Below are 19856 nucleotides of genomic sequence, written 5' to 3'. Positions count from 1 at the left end.
TAGAGTTTTGATGTTAAGAAACTGTAGGAACACAAGACTTAAATAACAGAGTGAGTGCTGCCATGGTGCTGTGGCTACTTGAACGCTGCAAATTCTCCTGTAGAGGGAGGACAAGAGCTTAGTTTAAAAAGGTGATTTCAGTTACTAGGTGGTCAGAGATCTTCTCCAGACCAGTTGAACATTAGGTTGAATATAAAAGATGTTAAAAAATGCAAACTGTTAAAATTAAAGCACAAAAGAATACACAGTGAGAGAACATTGAATACAGACAGACCCAGCATATTTTACCGAAAAAGAATTTCTTGAAAGCAAGCTGTACCCATTCTTCCCAAGATAGAGGTCTGAAAGTTCAAGCAAAGTCTAATTCATCATGCATTTGAAAATAAAATGTGTCAGTTTAATTTCACTTTAAACTCCTTATTGCACATATATCCTCCTGAAAAGCAACAATTGCAACAGATGCATCAGACTGCAAACTAATTTCTATTCTGGTGTAAAACTGGTTTAGCAACAAAGAATTATTTGACGCACCCGTTAACCTTTAAAGATTATATACAGTAAAGTGCCTGAATATTAAACCAGTATTAAAGAATGCTAGGATCTGGTTTGGAGACCAACATAGCAACCTACTGTGAGAAAAATAAGAATGGTGAGATTGTCTACTCGCTCCCAGACCAGAAATTAGGCCTCACTGATAGGCAGCACAACAAATAAAGCAACCCCATGCTTCCTTCAGAATTACTGAATAAACAATAATTCTATGCAGTGCTTTCACATGCAATGATCTGAAATTCTACGTAGTTTATTTAGTGTCAGCATGCCGTTAGACTGGTAGTCCCATTTCAGAGATGATGAAACTATGGCACAGAGTAAAATCGCTGCCCAAAGTCTTAAGAAGTTTGCCAGAACATTGAATAGAAGCTGAATCGAAGATACTCATCCTCTTAATCTTATACTCTAGTCAAAAAATTTCCCTGCCACCCACAAAAAAATTGTATTCTATAGGATTTTTAGGGAGGGGTGTCCAACTATGCTTAACCAAAAAGACTCAGGAGCAAGAGAAAAAGAAAAGTACATATAACTTCCCTGTGTCGGGTTTCACATGAATTTTGGGTTAGTTTATGCCCCTTTCTTGACAGCACTCCTCAGAGCTCTCCTAATAACGAAGGAGTGATAAGCAGGCATAAGAGACCCTTTGTTCTGTTCAACAGAAGCGTGTTGAATGCCATTACATCCAAACAACTGCTGCCTATCTTGGTGTCCTTCCGTCCTTTCAAGAGCAAGTGTTTTGTTGGCTTTGTTTTTTCTCAAGATTCTTATTCTGAATATTGGAAACAAACCAGAAACATCCCTGCAAACAGAATTTTAGGCTGATAGCATTAATCCCATGGAACGTCTTGCTCTATAAAGAAGAGAACGAAGAAGAGTGATCAGCAGTCTGCACGAGGAGGGGGAAGAAAAGGCATCTACAGGGCCTGGTAGGAACAGCTGATCCAGCTGCCCTAAGGGAACATGAAGAAAGCAGGGAGAGGGGAGAAGGCTCTGTGTGTCATAGGAAATAAGAAGGGAGTACACCCAAGGTCTAAAGTAAGGGTGGCTGGCACAGGGGGCTGTGACAGACCTCAAGCTCTATGTGTCTTGATAGACTGTGGTGGTAGGTTTAAGTTATAACAACAAAAGAATAAAAACGTCACAATGGATCTAATTGCCTATTTTACTAGTTCTACCAACAGATAAACCCCTTGCTCTAAAATACTCTAAATATTTGATAATTTTTCTTGCTTCTCTCTGACACATTTCACCGATCTCCCAACTCTCTTCACACTATCTTCTAGAAACACCTCAATTTTTCTACTTTTTTTTCTTTTAAGAGAAGGAGGACAAAAAAGTCATCAAGTATTGCCTGTGAGGCTAATTTTTAAGAATGACATTCATGCTTAGCTACACTTTCAAAACATGCTCTACTTAATTTATTTTTCAGTCTGCCTTCCTAAACTGCTGATTAAAGATCAATTTATAAACAAGAGATTGCTCCCTCATTACTCATCTTGTCCTTCTGCCCATTTCTGGTAATAATTCAGCTTTTAATAGTCGTACAGGGATTTCAGAAGATAAAAAATGAACCATTAATTGGGAAAGGGCAATGGAAAAACAGGATGAGAAGTGAAGAAGCATTTCAGATAGAATGGTAACTATAAAAAGGTGATTTTCAGACTTTTCTGCCATTTAAATAAAACCTTAGTAAAGACATTTTCTTTGACAAGCTAATGCTAAATCTCCCCTTTCAAAATTCAGGTGTTAATCCAACCTCAAATCAATAGGAGACAAAAATAGGTGACACATTCATCTAATAATGGGATTATGTCGCTTGAACATGTATAAAATGCAGTTATCAGTAACAGCTTTCCCTAGATGAGGAATGTAGATGGCTACACCTATCCACATACAGGAATCTTCCATCCTGCTAGGTGTCAACAGGACTTTCTGAGGAGCAGCTAAAACGCTTTATGTCACCATTTCTATTCTGAAGATGCAAAATATCTGGAGCTGGTTTTTTTATCTTCTGAAAGAAACCCCATCTGTAGGAGAGGGAGAGAGAACACAGGCAACCTCTTCCTGAGACTTAGATGCATACAGATAAATGAAGTAACCTCAACTGTGAATTCACCGTTTTCTAGCAGGACAGGAAGGTCTTGCCTGAGAGCAATGAGTGGACGAAATGAAGACGGCTTTAGCAACATGACCCAATATGCCCTGTCCTGCAGGAACAGGATCATCCTGATTGTGCCCTGCTAAGTCTTTGGACACAGTTCTGTAACAGCCAATGCTAATCTAAACTGGGACTACTGCAGTCCCACTCTCCCTCCTGACCTGAGCTGTAGAGCAAGGACCTGCCCGTTTTGCCACAGCGGCACTATCTGGCCCTGAGGCAAGATGGCTCAAGGAGCTGACCTAGCAAATGCGAGCTCAGGCTGGTGGGCAAGGAGTGTTTTCTAACCAGTTTTTGGAGAGCTGCTTTGTTGATGGTGGAGGGAACCCACTCAACTGCGTGACATGGACTCATGGAATTGGAGAGCATCTGCCAGCGCAAGGGTAAGGAGCTGGGTCGTGGCTGCTCCAAATGACATCAGCTTACCGTGAAGCTATGAAGCCACATACTTAGTGATGTGGGATGTGAAAAAAAAACAACAGACATTTTTATTCATTGTAAGCCAGACATCCGATGTGCTTTTTACCAAGCAGAACTTCAGATACTTGCTTTTGACCGGTAACAAAGAAATTCCTTTCCAAAGAATGGATAGCATTTGAAAATCTACACTTCTTACAGAGCCCTTTCAAGTTAGTTGCTACAGTCTTTTCACGCTCATCATGTGCAAAGCAAGTGGAAAGTATTTTAAATGCACACTTTCAAAAAATTTGTACCAAACAGATGATCAAGTTCTTTCAAGTTGTGTCCAAACAATATATTGTAAGGGCATGTTCTAAGCGAACCTGTTGCCCATGATTCCTGGAAGGATTTAAGATGCAGTTACCAATCTCTACTCTCACAAATTTATAAGTTATCTCGATTCATGAGGTTACTAAGGTATATACATAACATCTTAATGGTACTCCTTATCCTGGGGTAGACACCATGCTTCTCAGAAGAATCATAAGGAGAAGAATGGTTCCCTTTCAGGCCCGTGCCAGCCTTGTCTACTGAAGTAGAAAGTAACTGACTTATCAAAGGGAAACACCAAATTCCAACACCTTGCCTGAGTTACATTCACAGACACAGAAAACAAAGAGGCAGTTTTCTGTTGGATCTTGCGCTGATCTTCTAGTATGGATACCATCCACTGGCTAAATAAAAATTTGGAACATGCACTGATGTGGATAATTAGTATCCTCAGAAGAATATACAGCAGTGTTTATGAGGATCTGGTCCTCCTAGAAGGTACCAAGACAGATTTTGTTTCTATACTGAGATGCAGGGAAGTAAAGAAAAAAGGAATCTCACACAGTATAAGCTATGCCTCCAGAAAAGCCTGGGATCCTACAGACCTGTTTTCAGGATTGATAGGTATCTGTTTCTAAACAATATAGCTGAGTTGCATCTTTGAGAACACTGACCCAAATCCACAGGTGTATTTAGGCATCTTCGTCCTACATATGTTCCCAAATCTCGCTGAAGCAGCAATTACAAACTACAGAAGTTCAACTCCTAAATGCCTTTATGTCAGATAAAGTTAATGTTCCACAAAAACCAGCCTCCTTTTAGGCTTCATAAAATGTTTAGTGAGAAGCTAAGATCACATTATGGCCATGGATCCCAAACCGTGCTCAACATGTAAGAACAGGTGACACAGGAAGAAGTCTAATGCACTGACCATACAGCAGGAAACGGGGCAAAATGTGTCTGAGGATGGCAGCATTTTTTCCCCCGTAATTGTAGCTCCTATAGCACAGAAGAACAATCTTAACAACAAGGAGGATAACACTACTCCAAGGAATAACTTGTTTGAACTGATCTGGCAGACCTGAAAAAAAGTAAGCCTGGGCAGGGGAGTGATGATGGTTCTGCACTCTCCGTAACTCCCCATGTGGTTAAGCCTTTTCTATGTGGGATGCCACATTTCTAGATTCTGCAGGAGACCCAGCAGCATCCTCTTGCTCTTACTGAGATGGGCATTGTAGCCTGTACTGAATACCATACCCCAAAGCTTAAGAAGCATTCCTCCTCACTGTCTAGAATAAAAAAAAAATTAATGAGTAAGAGGGGAAAAAACCACTTAAATCCTGTTTTCATTTTAAGATAAGCCTGCCAAAATGAAGTGAAGCTACCAGAAAGATGGGAAACAGATTTTCTAAAACAATAACAACTTTCGTCCTCCGTAACTATTTCCATAGAGATTTCAACAGCTGAATTTTCTTGACTAACAAAATGAGAAGAGAAAAGTTAGTTTCCAAACAGTTCCAACAGCAGAAGCCAAAAAGACCATTAGAATCTGGCCAGAAAATGCAGAAATTGCCTACATCTCTTCAAGCTCTCTAACTCTGCCTCCTGTTTTAAAAGGCTCAGTTGCCAGACAGCAGAAAACCTTTTTTGAATTCCTGATCTATTTCAAAAACGTATTGCTAGCAACATGTAAACTTCTCTGTAAGTATGTAAATCAGAAGCCATTAAGAACACTCCTGGCCCTTGAAGTCCTAACAAGAACAGCAATAACTTATTTCCGATGCAGAAGAATTTGTGAAAATTAATAGCTTAGCAGTTTAAAACAAGCAAAACCACATAACTAATTTCAAAATATGCAAGAACACAGTCAATAACATTACTGTTTTCATATCTGACATCAAAGACTGATATAACATGAACCACTACTCTGATTCACCTGTTCCAGAGGAATGCTCCAGAGAAAAATACAATCTTTAAAGTGAGCTGACAGGATCTTGGTAAGGTGTCTAGCTTTCTCAGTTAGATATCTAGTCTAACTGATTCACTTCTAGTCAAACTAGCAGCTTTTATATGGAAGTGAAAAAACCAATTTGTCACTGAACAGAAGCATGTTCAGTGCTATTCTTAACAATATTAAAGTAATTAAAACCTTTCATCTTAACAGAATTCATGGTATAATACTGATTTCCATGAAAACAACTGCTTTTTCAAATCCTCTTTTCCTATTATTTTTCTCTTAAAGTACTTGGTTATGCTCGAGATTTAAAATGTTTTTAAAGTTTTGAAATCCATGCTAATTGAAGGATACAAGCACCATTACCAGTAATATTCTTGCAGTTCAGCAAAAGCAGATTCAGAATTTCTTCTATTGTAATAGAACATTTTGAGATGGTCTACACTATAGCAGGTCAGAGTATTTAGGCAAAAATAAAAAGTAAAAAAACCCCCAAGCCACCACTCCTCTGCAAGAAGAGATGTTCTCTAAACAGCACTATTTTAAACTTCAACTTGCAAAATAAGAGTCACAGGTCACTAAGGTCTTTCTTTGGATTCTGTGTTCTATCTGCTTGCTTCTGCTGACCACAAGAAGTTTTGACTGTGCTCAGCCTTGAAGATAAGTTTATTTTTCCAATTGTTGCCCACATATAAGTAGCATTACTAACTGAGGAATCTAAAGCCTATTGCTCAAATATAATGACCTCAGCTGCAGTAAAAGAAAAAAACCAAAACACCATAGCCTGAGTAGATTAAAATCAAATACACTCCTGAGTAACTAATTCCAATCAATAAACTAGGCAAAAATGACACAGGCAAGCAAAAATGACACCCAATGGCCTTAAGAGGATTTTTGCTTGTTTTGAAGTGACTTTTCCCATCTCTCTTATATGACCTTATAATTCTTCTTGTGTCAGCTGTTCCCAGGGCATTCCTTACCAACACAGACTTTGTGCTCGAGACATTCAATGCCCAGTGTTACGAAGTGAGTCTTCATTCCCTCAGTAAACCTTAAAACCATAGCTGGTAGGAACTGAGAACATACACGTGTTGCACTCACAGGAACACACTAGCACACAGACACACAGGCACATGCTTTCACATTTTTTTTCAGTGTACTGGAAACCCACCGTATCCCCCTGCTTGGATGGGCGTTTTTGGAGAAGCACAAGCATATAGACTAAAATCCTCTGTCTGGAAGCCAGCCCGGTTTAATGAGGGTTCAGATGCACTGCGGTGAATTTTTGGCAATGACCGGGCCAGAAGCTCAATGGAGGCAAGAATCTAAAGCAAGTAGAAAACAAGCGATCAAATCTGTTCCAAAGTTGTAACACTCTTAAAACCAAAGGCAGAACATCAATTAACTACAGAAAAATATTTATACACAAATTTAAACAGAAACTTTTAAAAATAGATTACTGCATTGCAGTCTGATGTTTATATCCTCAAAAAGCTGAGAAGGACATTTTGGGACGAAACTGTCTCATTTTCTCCTTTAACAGGGCACACTGATTTCCCTCTGTAAGTATAATGAATATAGTTGCCTTTTATTTGCCTCCTTGTTTATGCACTAGTACCTATACCTACCATCGCTGCAAATAAACACAGCTTTGGCAGGAGTTTGCTTAATACCATTTACCATAAAGCCAGCAGGGGGAGCTCCTTATTTTTTGAAAACGCTTTGGTGACATTCAAAACAAAAAAAAATAAGGTTCCCCCCAAGCTTTTAGAATCCAAACCTTCCTCAGCAAGCATGATCAATCAAGTTTTGTGACAAAACTATCAGTTTCCCTTCATAAAGCTTGGGGGAGAGCAAGGAGGGGGGTATAAAGATTTCTGAGAACATACACCAAGTTCTAATTTGTGTTTCTAATTGCGATTATTAATTTCATGGTCTCCCAGTTGAAACTTTCTCCAACACATAAATTCTTTTCCAACTACATAGGTCATTTTAATACCTGCTTTTTGAATAGAAAATAAACATTTCTAATTAAACATCACTAGCCAGGTACTGAACCAGTACTCCTTATGAAGTCATGCTATAGCACTAATCAAAAAACTTTTGAACTGGCCAGTGAGTTCATAACTGATCTTCATTTTTAATATTTGAATTGTAAAGTCTACTGAGAACTAAAGAGGAACATTTCTCACCTGTGGAAAAAGGGGTCTCTCATCTCTTTTCTTTTTTAAGCATTCTGCCATTAGTCTCTTCATAGCTTTTGGACAGTTGCTCCGTACTTTGCTGAGGTCTGGAGATAGGTATCCTCGTCCCACCATAAAAATTATCTTTATTTAAGGGGAAAAAAAGATGGAAGGGGAGGAAGATGAGTCCATAAAACAAACAGTAACAGAAGATGAACATTTTGCTAGACCATTTTAGTCTCAGCAGCAAGTTTTCTGCTCCCAGGAAACATTATCTGGTATTGAAATTGCCAAGTTTCTTACAGTAATGCTTGCTAACCTATTCAGTACAGAGAAAAAAATAGATTTTTCCTCCTCCTCCTAAGAGAGATTTCTGTGAAACTTGAACACTAGTAAATGGTTACCATTTATAGCAATAACCATCTAAGGAGCGGTTCTTCAGTGTCAAAAACTGTTACAAAAACAAGAATAAGCAACTCTGTGGCAGGAACAGAATGCCTAAAAATAAATACTCTGTAAATATTCTGGTTTATATTATAAGTCAACAGCAAGTTCACACTGAAAGGTATTTTAAGAAACACATGGACTTCAGATATTAAAAAACCTTACCTTTTGAGAATAAATTTCTTCATACACTTTTCCACCACAAAAGCTTATTCTTGACATCTGACCACCTTCCCCACCCCCAAAAAAAAGCCACAAAAGAAAATGAGAAACTGCCTCTCCTCTGCAGAAGAGGAGACAGAAAGGCTTTGTATTTTTACAGTAATTTCTTTAACATGGAAGGCTTATATTTTTCACCTAAGGATAAAACTTAAGCATAAAACACAAGTAAATGAATAGAAAGCAGGAAAGCAAAGCATAAATATGGTTAATGTTCTCTTGGATATATAAAAAAAATATCAAACATCATCATGTCAAGCCAAGGTCAAATGCAATGCGGTTTGAGTATTGCAGTTGTGCTGACACTAAAAAGCCCTTTCAAACTAGCTAATCAAAGATCCATTCATGCTGCAGCAGATAATCACCACTTTTTCTGAATACTCAGACAGACCAAGCAGGTGTATCATACCTTATATTTAATGAAGTGTAACTATTTCATATCTTGACACTGGCAAAAAAACCCAACAGAAAAACCCCACATCTCAAGCAAGCTATACATTTTATTTATACTAACACAATCCTGGTCCTTTTTCAACTTTCTGATTCAGTTGCATCTGTGTTGGCATCAAGGAGTATAAAACTCCCATATGGTTTCTTTAGAAATCCCCATGTGCCAGAGCAGCATTTCATAGTAAAGACTTGTCTACCCCATCCCTTACCTCTGCTGCAATGAGACTTATCATCATGTAGAAGTTACTCTTTTCTAAATAATTACACTAAGTTGAAAACATTCAAAATTAATTATTATTTATGTTTCCGATACTCTCTTTACAAACAATACAGGGATTAAACTTTCATTTTAACTAGAGAAAAGAGAATATCACTACAAGAACAGTCCTAGTCTGTCTAGAAAAATCTGTTAAGGTGAGAGAAACACTCTGAGCTGTAACAAGAACAATGCTTTGCTCACTAAGAATCTCAGCTGTGTCATAGTAGCTGATGTAGATGCACCAACAGAGAGTGAGCAATATTTACATCTTTTCAGACAATAGACTGGGAGTGATAAAACTGAAGACATTCAATCACATTTTATATGTTGGCTTCACTTGCAATTTAAAATTTGTTTCAGCACTCAATTGTGAGCACCCACATGACTGGGTTCATCTTTCCGATCTCAAAAGGTCAAACCAAAACAATGCCTGAATACTGCTTTTAGAAGGCTATATTCATCTGGCCAGGAATCTGGACATTTTCCTTCTTTCAAAAGGCAAAAACAATTAAAAATAAAAATAATGATGATAATAATAATAACAAAAAAGGAGTCACTCCAAATTTGATGAATTGGGATGAAGTGTTCTGACAGATATGGAAGCAGCCTTATAAAATGGCATTCACAGATGAACGTTGCTATGGTTGCAATTCTCAAGTACTGACAGTGAAAAAACAAGGGATGCGGACACAGAAACAACATAAATATATCACCGCCCAGACATGGAATAGCTTACACCAAAGATCTTGATGCATAGATACTATTTTCAGATTAGACAGAGAAATAATGAATCAGATATGCCTTCGCTAACATGCCTGTCCTGTGGAGACACATTACAGGTGTGTGGTATCATTAGATTTAAGGAATATTTGTTCACAATTAAGTAATCTTCTTACAGGATTCACACACTCTGGAAAGTCATATACTCCATCAAGCAGGATTTGAGAAATGCTGATAGCCTGAAATTCAATTAGATGGTGCATGCACTTCTCAAGATTAAAATGAATATAAAACATTCAGCGAGATGATTGCTGTTCCATTCTGTCAATCCTGTTGCTGAACTATTATTCAATGCAAGGGGAGGGGGAAAGAAAAAAAAATGAAAGAGGAATAACTGAACATATGGAGGATCATTTTGCCTTTGCAGAACTATTCTAAACTAGATTACTATTAAGTAACCTGTTCTCTCCCTAATAAGTATCCTGGCAACCAGCTCAGAAGCTGAAAATCTATACTTGAAGTAAAAAAGAACAAAAAAAAATACCTCAAGAGAAGTAAGTAAATTGGTGCTACGTGGCTGAGACAGATCTAGAAAATGTAGAAATGTCATCTCATAACATCAGAATCAGAAACACAAATCAAACACACAAAACATCAGAATGTGCACTTCACAAGGCTGAATCAATCTCTGTTTCAGGCCATAGCTGACTGAAGTCAATCCCTTCCCTTCCCTTACCTGGTCCCTGTTGTTGATGTTTGAGTATGGTAACTGTCCAGTCATCAGTTCATACAGAACAATCCCAAACGCATACACGTCTGACTGAAAGCTATATGGATTTTTATCTTGCATCCTAATAACTTCCGGTGCCTGTACCATAAAAGGAAAGAATTAGTTTTTATTTCACCACGTCGGGCTGCACCTCACATACCAGGAACAAAACATGGACTTGTCCAGAGTGTAACAGGCGCAAGGCCCACTCTTGCCTTCAAACGTTACCGGGTCCTAATATAGAGTGCATGTTGACATGAATCTCAAAATCCATTGGTTCATTTTAGCTTGGTGATCCCCTTATTCCTCTACGACAGAACAAAATGACCTTGTCCGGGCCGAGAAGCTATTTTGAAACTAGAATTATAACAACACTGAAAACAATGCCAACTAACAGAGCCTTCAGTTTTTTCAGGGAGAAAAGGAGAAAGCGGAGTTCCACAGGAGGTTGTAACTATACTTCTTATTAAGACTTTAGCAAGTTTTACGACCTCTTGAGAGTAACCACGCTTGAATCCTTAAAACTTAAGAGCATCTTACTTTTGGCTGAGCTAGCCCCTCTGCTCCTTTGCAGGATGTTTTCCATGGCTTTTCTGACCTTGTCCTCAACCCTGGATTCGTCATACCCTTTCTCCTTAGCCACCATTTACTTTTCAGTTTAAACCTCAGAATAAGGGATGAAGACACTAAAGTTCTTCTGCTGACTAATGGAAAACATATGCTTAAAGAAGAACTGAAAAGCATTCATTTAGTACTTCATATTACTGCTTGTCTTTCCCAGCTTAAGACAGCTTGTATATGTCAGTGTGCTGGAGGGACAGTCTTAGAAACTTTGGCCAAAGGCAATTAAATTTGTTGAAACAAACACACCACTTCCCCCTTGCTTACCATCCATAGAATAGATCCAGACAACTGTTCAAACTGATGGGATCCGCTCCATCGTGATTTCACTGTAGCTAGACCAAAATCACCTATTTTTACTGTGAGGTCTTCATGAAGAAAAATATCTAAGGGGGAAATGTTAAGGGAAAACAAACAAGGGGTACTGATCCTGTCCTACAAGAACAATAAACAGCTACAGATCTGCAACATTAGACCTAACAGTTTTAACCATCCAACATCATCAAAGAAGGTTTTCATATAATACAGGTTCTAAGCAGCGAGCATGGTGAATTATGGTACTTAAGGGTTACATAAGTAATGATGGGGACAGTGCTGAACAGACCATGGCCCAGGTGGCTTTCTTGAAATGCCAAGTACGAGAAAAGCTGAAAATATTCCATGAGTGAACAGGTATAACCTTTCATTACATGTAGAAACCAAATGATGCAAAAATCTTTGTGATTCCACAACAAAACTTGCTACATTATTGCAATCACATCAATAGACATAGTAAGTATTCCTTACTTTGCTACTAGTGATATTACCCCTTCTCAACGAAATTTTCACTCAGCAAATATTGACACATGAACAGCTTTTCACATCAGTAAGTTCATTTTTGGCAGAAAAAAAAAAAACAAACCCAGGAATGCTGTCATGCTCCACAATCTCATCTCTGGGAAAGGATACTATTACTCTTGAGGTCTCTGTGGATGATTGACTTGGCATGCAAATAACTGAAAAGGAACATCATAGATTCGGTGGGTTAAATGATATTTCACTAATCAACAACTCAAAATTCACTGTATTACTGAAACACAAATTCTGTAGATATTCAAACTGCACATATTTATCAAGGTGGTAAAACTTCAGTTACCCATGAGAGTTCCTGCAACAGTCACAGGAAAAAAACAAAAATAAAATAAAGCTTAGATTTCCAGCTCAAACCTGATGCTACTGAAGAATGAAATAACAATTATGCGCTAACTTCTGCTTTTCAGTTCTAACTCAATATTCAGAATAAAAATAAAAGAACTTCAGTAGTTTTTGACATGCCATTCAGTGCTGAAGGTTCTGCCTCCCAGCCTTAACGGTGACGGTCAATACACTTTGCGGGCTAGTCACAGCTTTAGGTAAAGCGTTTCTAAATTGCAGGAGCTAAATGTGCTTCCCAGTCTCAGTGTGTACTCAAGTATGCTGACTGCTTTTTAATACGGGACTGGAAAAAAGATGCCCTGATTGCAGACTGGATAAATAGATTGCAGGGAGCACAGAGGAGAGTACTTGCCCCACAGCATAGATATAGCCTAAATTAGGCAACTAGTCTCCCATGGCTCTTTGTTTAGTCAATGAGATTGGTACAAACCTGCTGGAAAAGCCCCAATTTATGTCTCTGCTTTGAATCATGCTCATAAAACAGCTTCTGCATCTCCACTACCTACAGAGGGAGCCTGGGGAGATGAGCAGGCTAACAGAAGGCTGAGGCTGGTTGCTGCAAACACCTCCCCGCCTCTTGACTGAAAATGTAACAGAATGCTTAGGAGAAAAATGGCACAATGAACTGCAATCATCATAGCGGTTTTCCAGCTGGAGGGCGATTTCTCTGATCTTACATCAGCGTTCTGATTTTGACACACAATATTGGGCTAGTTTTGTAAATTCTAACTCACTCAATTGCCCTCTATGGGATTAAGGATTACTTACAGTCCTTAGAACAAAATAGGTATGTTTTCCTCAAATGCTGAAATCTATTATTTAGAGAGCTACAATACTTATAAGAAAAGAAGAAAAAAAATCGATTCTTTTTGCCAACAGGGCTGTCTGTCTTCTGCGTTATCTTACAGGATTCTGTCCTTTCGTTCACAGGGTGTTTCTTTTTAAACTATGTTTTACCTCCTACCATAAGACTATCTGCACTGTGAAGATAGTAAAGCCTGGAAGAGAAATCTTTGCTCACAAGATTGAAAGTTTAACTACACTGTAATTATCTTTATTCTACTATCTAAGACTGTATTTCCCTGATGATTTGTATTTCCCTATGTTCCAAAAAAAGAACACAAAGTCTATATTACTAATCAAAATAATAAACACTTCACCAAATGCTTTGATCATCAAGGCAGGACCCTGTGCTTGGCAAAGTGAGCAGATAGCTGGCCTTATTTGCCAATGTCAGTCAGAGTGCGAAGGGGATAAGTAAACATTGCCTCAACACTCATGTGCAAACAAGTAATACGACACTTACTCCATGCCTTGTGCAGTCTGTCGTGCAATATCAATTAGTTTGATCATTTCAAATTTGGTCTCAATGATGTGTAGATGGTGATATAAGCTGGACCCCTCACACCACTGTGTAACAATAGCCAACTGGGGTTTTGTTGAATAACCCATGAAAAGCAGGATATTCACATGTCGTGTTTTCCTGTTGAAAAAAAAAATCAGAAGGAAATCAGGCGGATCAGGAAATCAGGAAAAACCCAGGCAGATCTATCAGAGTCTAAATATATATTTCCAAACAGAAGTTGTTGCGACAATCTCAACTTTTACTAAGATAACATGATAACCTGTTGCTAGATTCAGTTTAATGAATTATTCCAGCAGTCAGCCCTTCTTATCATAATGACATGGAATAGCTATTCTGCGATAAGCACCGCTTCCTTTTGCTTTTGCAAGCAACCCAGCACAGGACTGCTCAGAAGATGCTGTTACCACTAGGTCCCCAGGTTTGCAGGCAGGTCTGCTTTTGTGTAACCCCAGTCCAGCTATGAGATGTTGCTGCCCATAAGCAGGACATCCAAAATGAAATTCCAGTCTCAGAAGCTTCCAGGAAGGACAACCCTTTCATTCAGAAACCATCAACACACTTCCTTGACAAGGCTTCAGTTTTTCTTAGTGCTTTATTTGACAAGAATTTTGTAGTCTCTATGGAGCCAGCATACAAGAAAGGATGAAAACAGGTATGAAAACTGTACCTCAGTAAGGTCATGATATGAACTTGTTTCCAAACAGCACTGGGAGAGACTGGAGTTCACCACAGAGATTTGGCCAGATTAAATCAAACCTATTTCAAAGAAGGAGCAACTCCAGACAGAAAAACTTCACAACGAACAATGCAGAGAGGATTATCTCAGTAGATATCCCAGTAGATTCAAGGCCTGAAAGAATCTACTGATACACTGTGAAATCTGAAAGATTCCCCTCACCCTCCAGGAAAAGTCAATCACATTCTTATTGTCATCAATGGACATGAAGAACTAGATACCTCCAAACATACCAATGAGATATTACAAAGATGAGGCACCTAAGAATTCTGGAGTATTTCCTAGCTTTGCCAGGGGCTGAGTTAAATAAAGGCAATCTTCTTCCAACAAAGCTCAGTACAAAAGCAGTCAGCTCACTGTTGATGAAACCCGACAGACCAGGCTTAAAACCTGTGGTAGCTTCTTAAATCTATGCTGCTGCTGAAGATGTCAAGAGCTCTTTATGTTTTCTTCTATTAAAAAACTAACATGAGAGCCTAGAGTATGAACCCCTTTGTCCTCTCAGCAATGCAGACTAGGACAGTTCTACACTATGTAACTGTGCCTTTTTCAGATTCAAGGATTTGCCAAGTGATGCTGAGAGTAACTGCTGAGTAAACAAAAAATAAGCAGCTTCTTGCAAATCCTACTTCAAAGCTAAGAAAGTAATGATGAAGCATAACGGAAAAGGCACAACTACAGGTACATCTGGCTTGTCTGTGTCAAAGGATAGTACAACTATTTACTGTAAGCACTGAAACGATCAACAACAGAGAAAGGCTGGACTCCAGCTACGGTACTGCCAGCAGAAATCTGGACTAGGTATGAAATACAAGATTTTTTATTTCATTAAGTTCTCCTGAGCAGGTATGTCAAAAATATGCAGAGATATCCAAAGTAGCATACCGCAGAAAGCCTCTACCTCCCACAACTATGGGCTTAGAGTTTTCAAAACTAACATTTCCTGGGGAAAAAGGCTGACCATCCCCTTTTCACCATGTAGCTTATTGGGTATGCTCCACCAGCACAGGCATCCAGCTCAACACATCAGATTTCCAGAGGCAAAAACCTTCTATTTTGTTTCTTAAAACAGAATTACACTTGAGACTGCTCAAGTTTGTACTAGGATGCTAATGGTCTTCCCCAATAAATATCCTATTGTATCATGTTGATGGATCCTCTTTTAAGAGCTGAACCCAAGACAAATACTTCCTCTGAGAAAGTACAAGCAGTAGACATGAGAAAAGGAAATCAAGAAGTGACTTTATGAGAAATAAGTTTTAAAAAAACCTCAAAGAGAAGTCAATGCTACTGAACAGAAACTATTAAACAACGGGTAACGTGGGCAGTGCTGTAGCTCAAAACCAACAATTAGTCATGCTTCAATCTCAAAACGTGGATGAGAAGAAAGAAAGGCCTACAGTTCACACTTAGGCTTGACTGTGCCCTGGGGGTAGTACAATAGCAAAAACCAGTCCTGTCTTGAGTGTTTGGATACACATAGATTCACAACATAGGTGCAGAGACAAACACACACAAGGGAAGGAACAACTAGCAGTGGATACAAAGAAATATTTTAAAATGGCAAGTTATATTTTCTAAAGTATCATCATGGAGGAATAAGACCAATGTGTTCTAATGGAAATCTAGAATTCAATGATTAATGAAGCATAAATCTACACACATTATTTTATGCCATTAAAAATATTCTTACCTGAGCACTCCTACTTCATTTTTGAAAGCCTGTAACTGTTGAGGTGTGGGTGCCGTAACATTCAACATTTTCACTGCCACATCACCTTTAAAATAGCAATTTTAATAAGTGCCATTGATACATATTCCTCTATTGAGAAAATGCTACATAAAGCATCAGAAATACTGAGATACCCTATTTTCTAGCTTTCATGAAATAAACCACTACAATATTAAAATAAGTAAATATTCTGTAAAATGTATAAACACTATTCTTATTTTACTCTGAGAAATCCTAACCAAGTCAAAGCTTTCCAAATACACATTTGAAATCCTCATTCATCAATACGGATACTTCAGCCTTTCTAGTAACTATGTTTCATCTTAACCCTAATAATTACTTAATTCAGAAGAACATGCAAGAGTTGAGTTTCTAAATTGTTCGAAGTGCTAACATTACCTATTTGGCACACTACTTATTATTTAAAAATCATCTTTATGGCCCTTCAATGGACTCTCCTCGGTACGTCCTTGTCTCTCTTGTACTGAGGAGCCCAGAACTGGACCCCAGCACTCCAGGTGTGGCCTCACCAGTGCTGAGGGGAAGGATCACCTCCCTCGACCTGCTGGCAATGCTTTGCCTAATGCAACCCAGGATATCACTAGCCTTCTTTGCAGCATGGGCACACTGCTGGCTCATGTTCAACTTGGTGTCCACCAGAATCCCCAGGCGCTTTTTTGTGAAGCTGCTTTCCAGCTGGGTGTCCCCCAGCAGGCAATGTTACTTGCTTAAGAATAACTGTTCGCCATGACAGCCACATACCATGCCACTTTCCTTTGTAGACTGTTCCAAATGATCCAGATCCTATCCTTTGTCCAACTGTGATCTGTCCATCTGGTATCTCCCAATCATCACTTGAATCCCGTCGACCAAGGGTTTTCTTTATATATATGCATAAACAATAAAAAGGAAGAAAGCAAGCATTAATGTCTGTGAAAACAGCTCCTTTGTTAAAGATTTGGTATCAGCATTTCATATCATTAACCTGAAAGAACTTTCTTTTTCAGATACTGCATTTGACTTTTCAAGCCAGCCATATACAAAACCTCAGCACACAGGTATACTAAATTATTTCCTGGCATGAAATATTTGCCACAGGTTTCTGGCAGTGTTAAAACCTGTAAATATTAAGAAACTCTTACCAAAAAGAAAGTCTCATTTACTTTTCAATTCCTACTCAATCATAATGCTAAATTGTGAATTAAAAAAAATGCAGACATTTTTATGTATTGTTACATTTGAGAATCACTAGAGAACTTTCAAGGTTCATGAATCATGGTGGGAAAAGTTAACCTGTTATTTGAAGGGAAACTAGCATTATAATACGAAGCACACCAAGACATTTGGGTGCAATGGAGTAAAAGTCAGTATAGTCAATTATTTAAATGATTTATATATCAGTCCCACAATTTCGATATTCCATTATTTATTGGTTTAAAGTCCTTGATCATTATCATACTCATCTTCAAAATAATTCAGAAGGCTTTGATGAAAGAAAAGTGAGAGGAACATGGTTGTGTAGTATTTCTATACTATGAATATACCATACTACAAATGAAAATAGCTGATCTTTCCCTTACCATTCTATTTCTGTCTTCTGAGGATGAGGATGATTTCCTTTCCCGTTGGGGTCCTGGTGATTTCTGTAATGCTTTCACATTGGTGAGTGACCCAGGTAAAGAGGCAGGAGGTGTTGCAGACAAACCTGCAGTTGAACCTAAATTTCAGAAACAGGATAACTTTATCTATAAGAAGCCAGCTTACAAGAATGTATCGATATTAGGTGCAAGAATTGTGTTTAAGATGTAGTATCTCCAAACATCAATGTAAATGTTAAGAGGGAACGAGCATATCGTAGGAATATTGTCCTAATACTAGATTAGCGCTCAAGTCTTAGATTTCAGGAAGAGACAAGTCTATAGCAAACAACCCTTTATACCAGATAGTCCCCAGTCTCTTGTTCATGAATTATCAGAAGGACAATGTCTCTTTAAATAGAAAAAAAAAATTAAAAATGTATTTTTATTTCCACCAGTTTCTTTGAGAAGAAAAGTAGTAGCATTTTAGTTAGCAGCAGCTACCTCTCAGATTTCTTGTAGCTAACCTTTTAGGGACCCAATAAATACCTGAAATACTGTACTTTGGAATCAAAATAGACTAAATGCAAAAAATCGAAATGTTTTCTAGTTGAGTCTCCAAGTGCCACCTGAAAACCATTTGGCTGTTTTAAAGCTATCTGTTAGCAGAGCGCTCTTATTTAAAAGTAAGTATTAGACTGTAGAAAGGATTAAAAAAGAAGTACTTTAGTTAGCTATTTGAAGCATATTCTATTAAATACAAAAAGAACAATATATCTGTAGTCTGTATGTTATCTAAACAAATCTATGCAGGAAAATGTCACTAACAGAGCTGTGTTTCAGAGCCCCAGTGGCTCTTTACAAATAGAGCACTTCAACTAGACACTGCTTTTTAAAATACACCATAATTATTCGTAACAAGGTTATGCTGACCCTCCCAATGCAAAGGACATAAAATAGGGTCAACTGTTAATTAAATTCATGCTGCTCTGCTAAACAATGTATGCCATTGTACAAGACCTCCAGCATTCCAATGCCTTCTCTCACATCAGTGGTCTGGGAAGTGGTAGAAGACAATACTCCTCATGTTCCTTCAGAAGCCCCCTTCTTACCAAAAAAGTGTCTCCTAATGCCAATTTGAGTTCAAAAATTGACTTTGTGACTTTTAAAACTGTTGCTTGAGTTCAGTCACTCAGTACATGCTAATTTATCAGACTATTTATATTCATCACGGCCTGTTCTCACTGAGCTAACATACATACATTTAGAAGTGGAAGCACAAAATAATGATGTACCAACACATCAAAAATGGGACGCAGCATCCATAAACTTTGTCCCACATGCTAAAGCAACAATAATGATGCATATTGGGCATCCTAACTACATTTACAAGCAGCTGGAAGCCAGTGACCTGAAGGATGGACTTTTGTTCATATTCATCTTACGGCCACCATACTGTCATATATTTATGATATTATTTGTCTGAAATCACACATACATGGAATCAAATGTATGATGTTCCCAGAACACGAGCAATCTTCCGAAAGCTTACTGGGTTATAGACTTTCTCTTTAATAGCAAAGCTCTACTAGAATGTGTTTTCTCTAGAGGTAACTGAAGTCTCCTACTTAAATTTTAATACCACGATATAGAAACACTAGCACAATATTCACTCTTCACCAAAAACGCTTACAGCACATGGTAGAACATTATAGTTAATCTGTTCATATTAATACCAGATGGCCTGTTTTCCAAGTTATTAGAGTAGAATACTTCAGATAATGTTGGACTTAAGTCATTAGCTTGGACTCTGAAGCTGTACGTAACGTATTCCATTCTGTAGCCAGTTTGCTTGTTGGGAACACCTGTCTTCTTACAAAGACTTCTGGAAGAACTTTACAAGTTCATAAGGTGAACTGCTCTTGATATATTCTGAAACAAAAGTCTTTGAAACAGCCAAGATGGTAGCATTTGAAAACCACACTACATGCACTGAACTACCCATTTCTCCATGTATATGTATAGACACAAATATTTACATTTCATGCTACTCAATAGTTGGTTTCTCCAGCATATGAAATCCCACAGAGTTTTTTGGGATTTTGTGCAATACAACAGATCCATTGACAGCTTTAGGCCTGAATTACCCCCAGAGTCAATGATGTGAAAATGGAAGAGTCTTATTTTACATGG

The 19856-nt window shown here is 38.2% G+C and overlaps 1 protein-coding gene across 2 annotated transcripts in view; it reads right to left on the bottom strand.

Annotated features, from left to right (window-relative positions):
- The window catches only part of BRAF (B-Raf proto-oncogene, serine/threonine kinase), an 81013-nt gene continuing 61157 nt past the window's right edge, over positions 1-19856 (bottom strand). For both annotated transcript variants that reach the window (XM_050893735.1, XM_050893744.1), the window contains 10 exons: positions 17667-17803; positions 16849-16966; positions 16048-16132; positions 13559-13735; positions 12007-12053; positions 11326-11444; positions 10405-10536; positions 7586-7720; positions 6565-6718; positions 1-97 (listed from right to left, as the gene is read on the bottom strand). In XM_050893735.1, coding sequence (XP_050749692.1) covers positions 75-97; positions 6565-6718; positions 7586-7720; positions 10405-10536; positions 11326-11444; positions 12007-12053; positions 13559-13735; positions 16048-16132; positions 16849-16966; positions 17667-17803 — 1127 coding nt within the window. In that variant the 3' untranslated portion in view covers positions 1-74. The remainder of the gene's footprint in view (positions 98-6564; positions 6719-7585; positions 7721-10404; positions 10537-11325; positions 11445-12006; positions 12054-13558; positions 13736-16047; positions 16133-16848; positions 16967-17666; positions 17804-19856) is intronic.

Source organism: Gymnogyps californianus, chromosome 1, assembly GCF_018139145.2.
Source record: "Gymnogyps californianus isolate 813 chromosome 1, ASM1813914v2, whole genome shotgun sequence".
NCBI lineage: Eukaryota > Metazoa > Chordata > Aves > Accipitriformes > Cathartidae > Gymnogyps > Gymnogyps californianus.
This window is presented reverse-complemented; position numbering and strand designations above follow the sequence as displayed.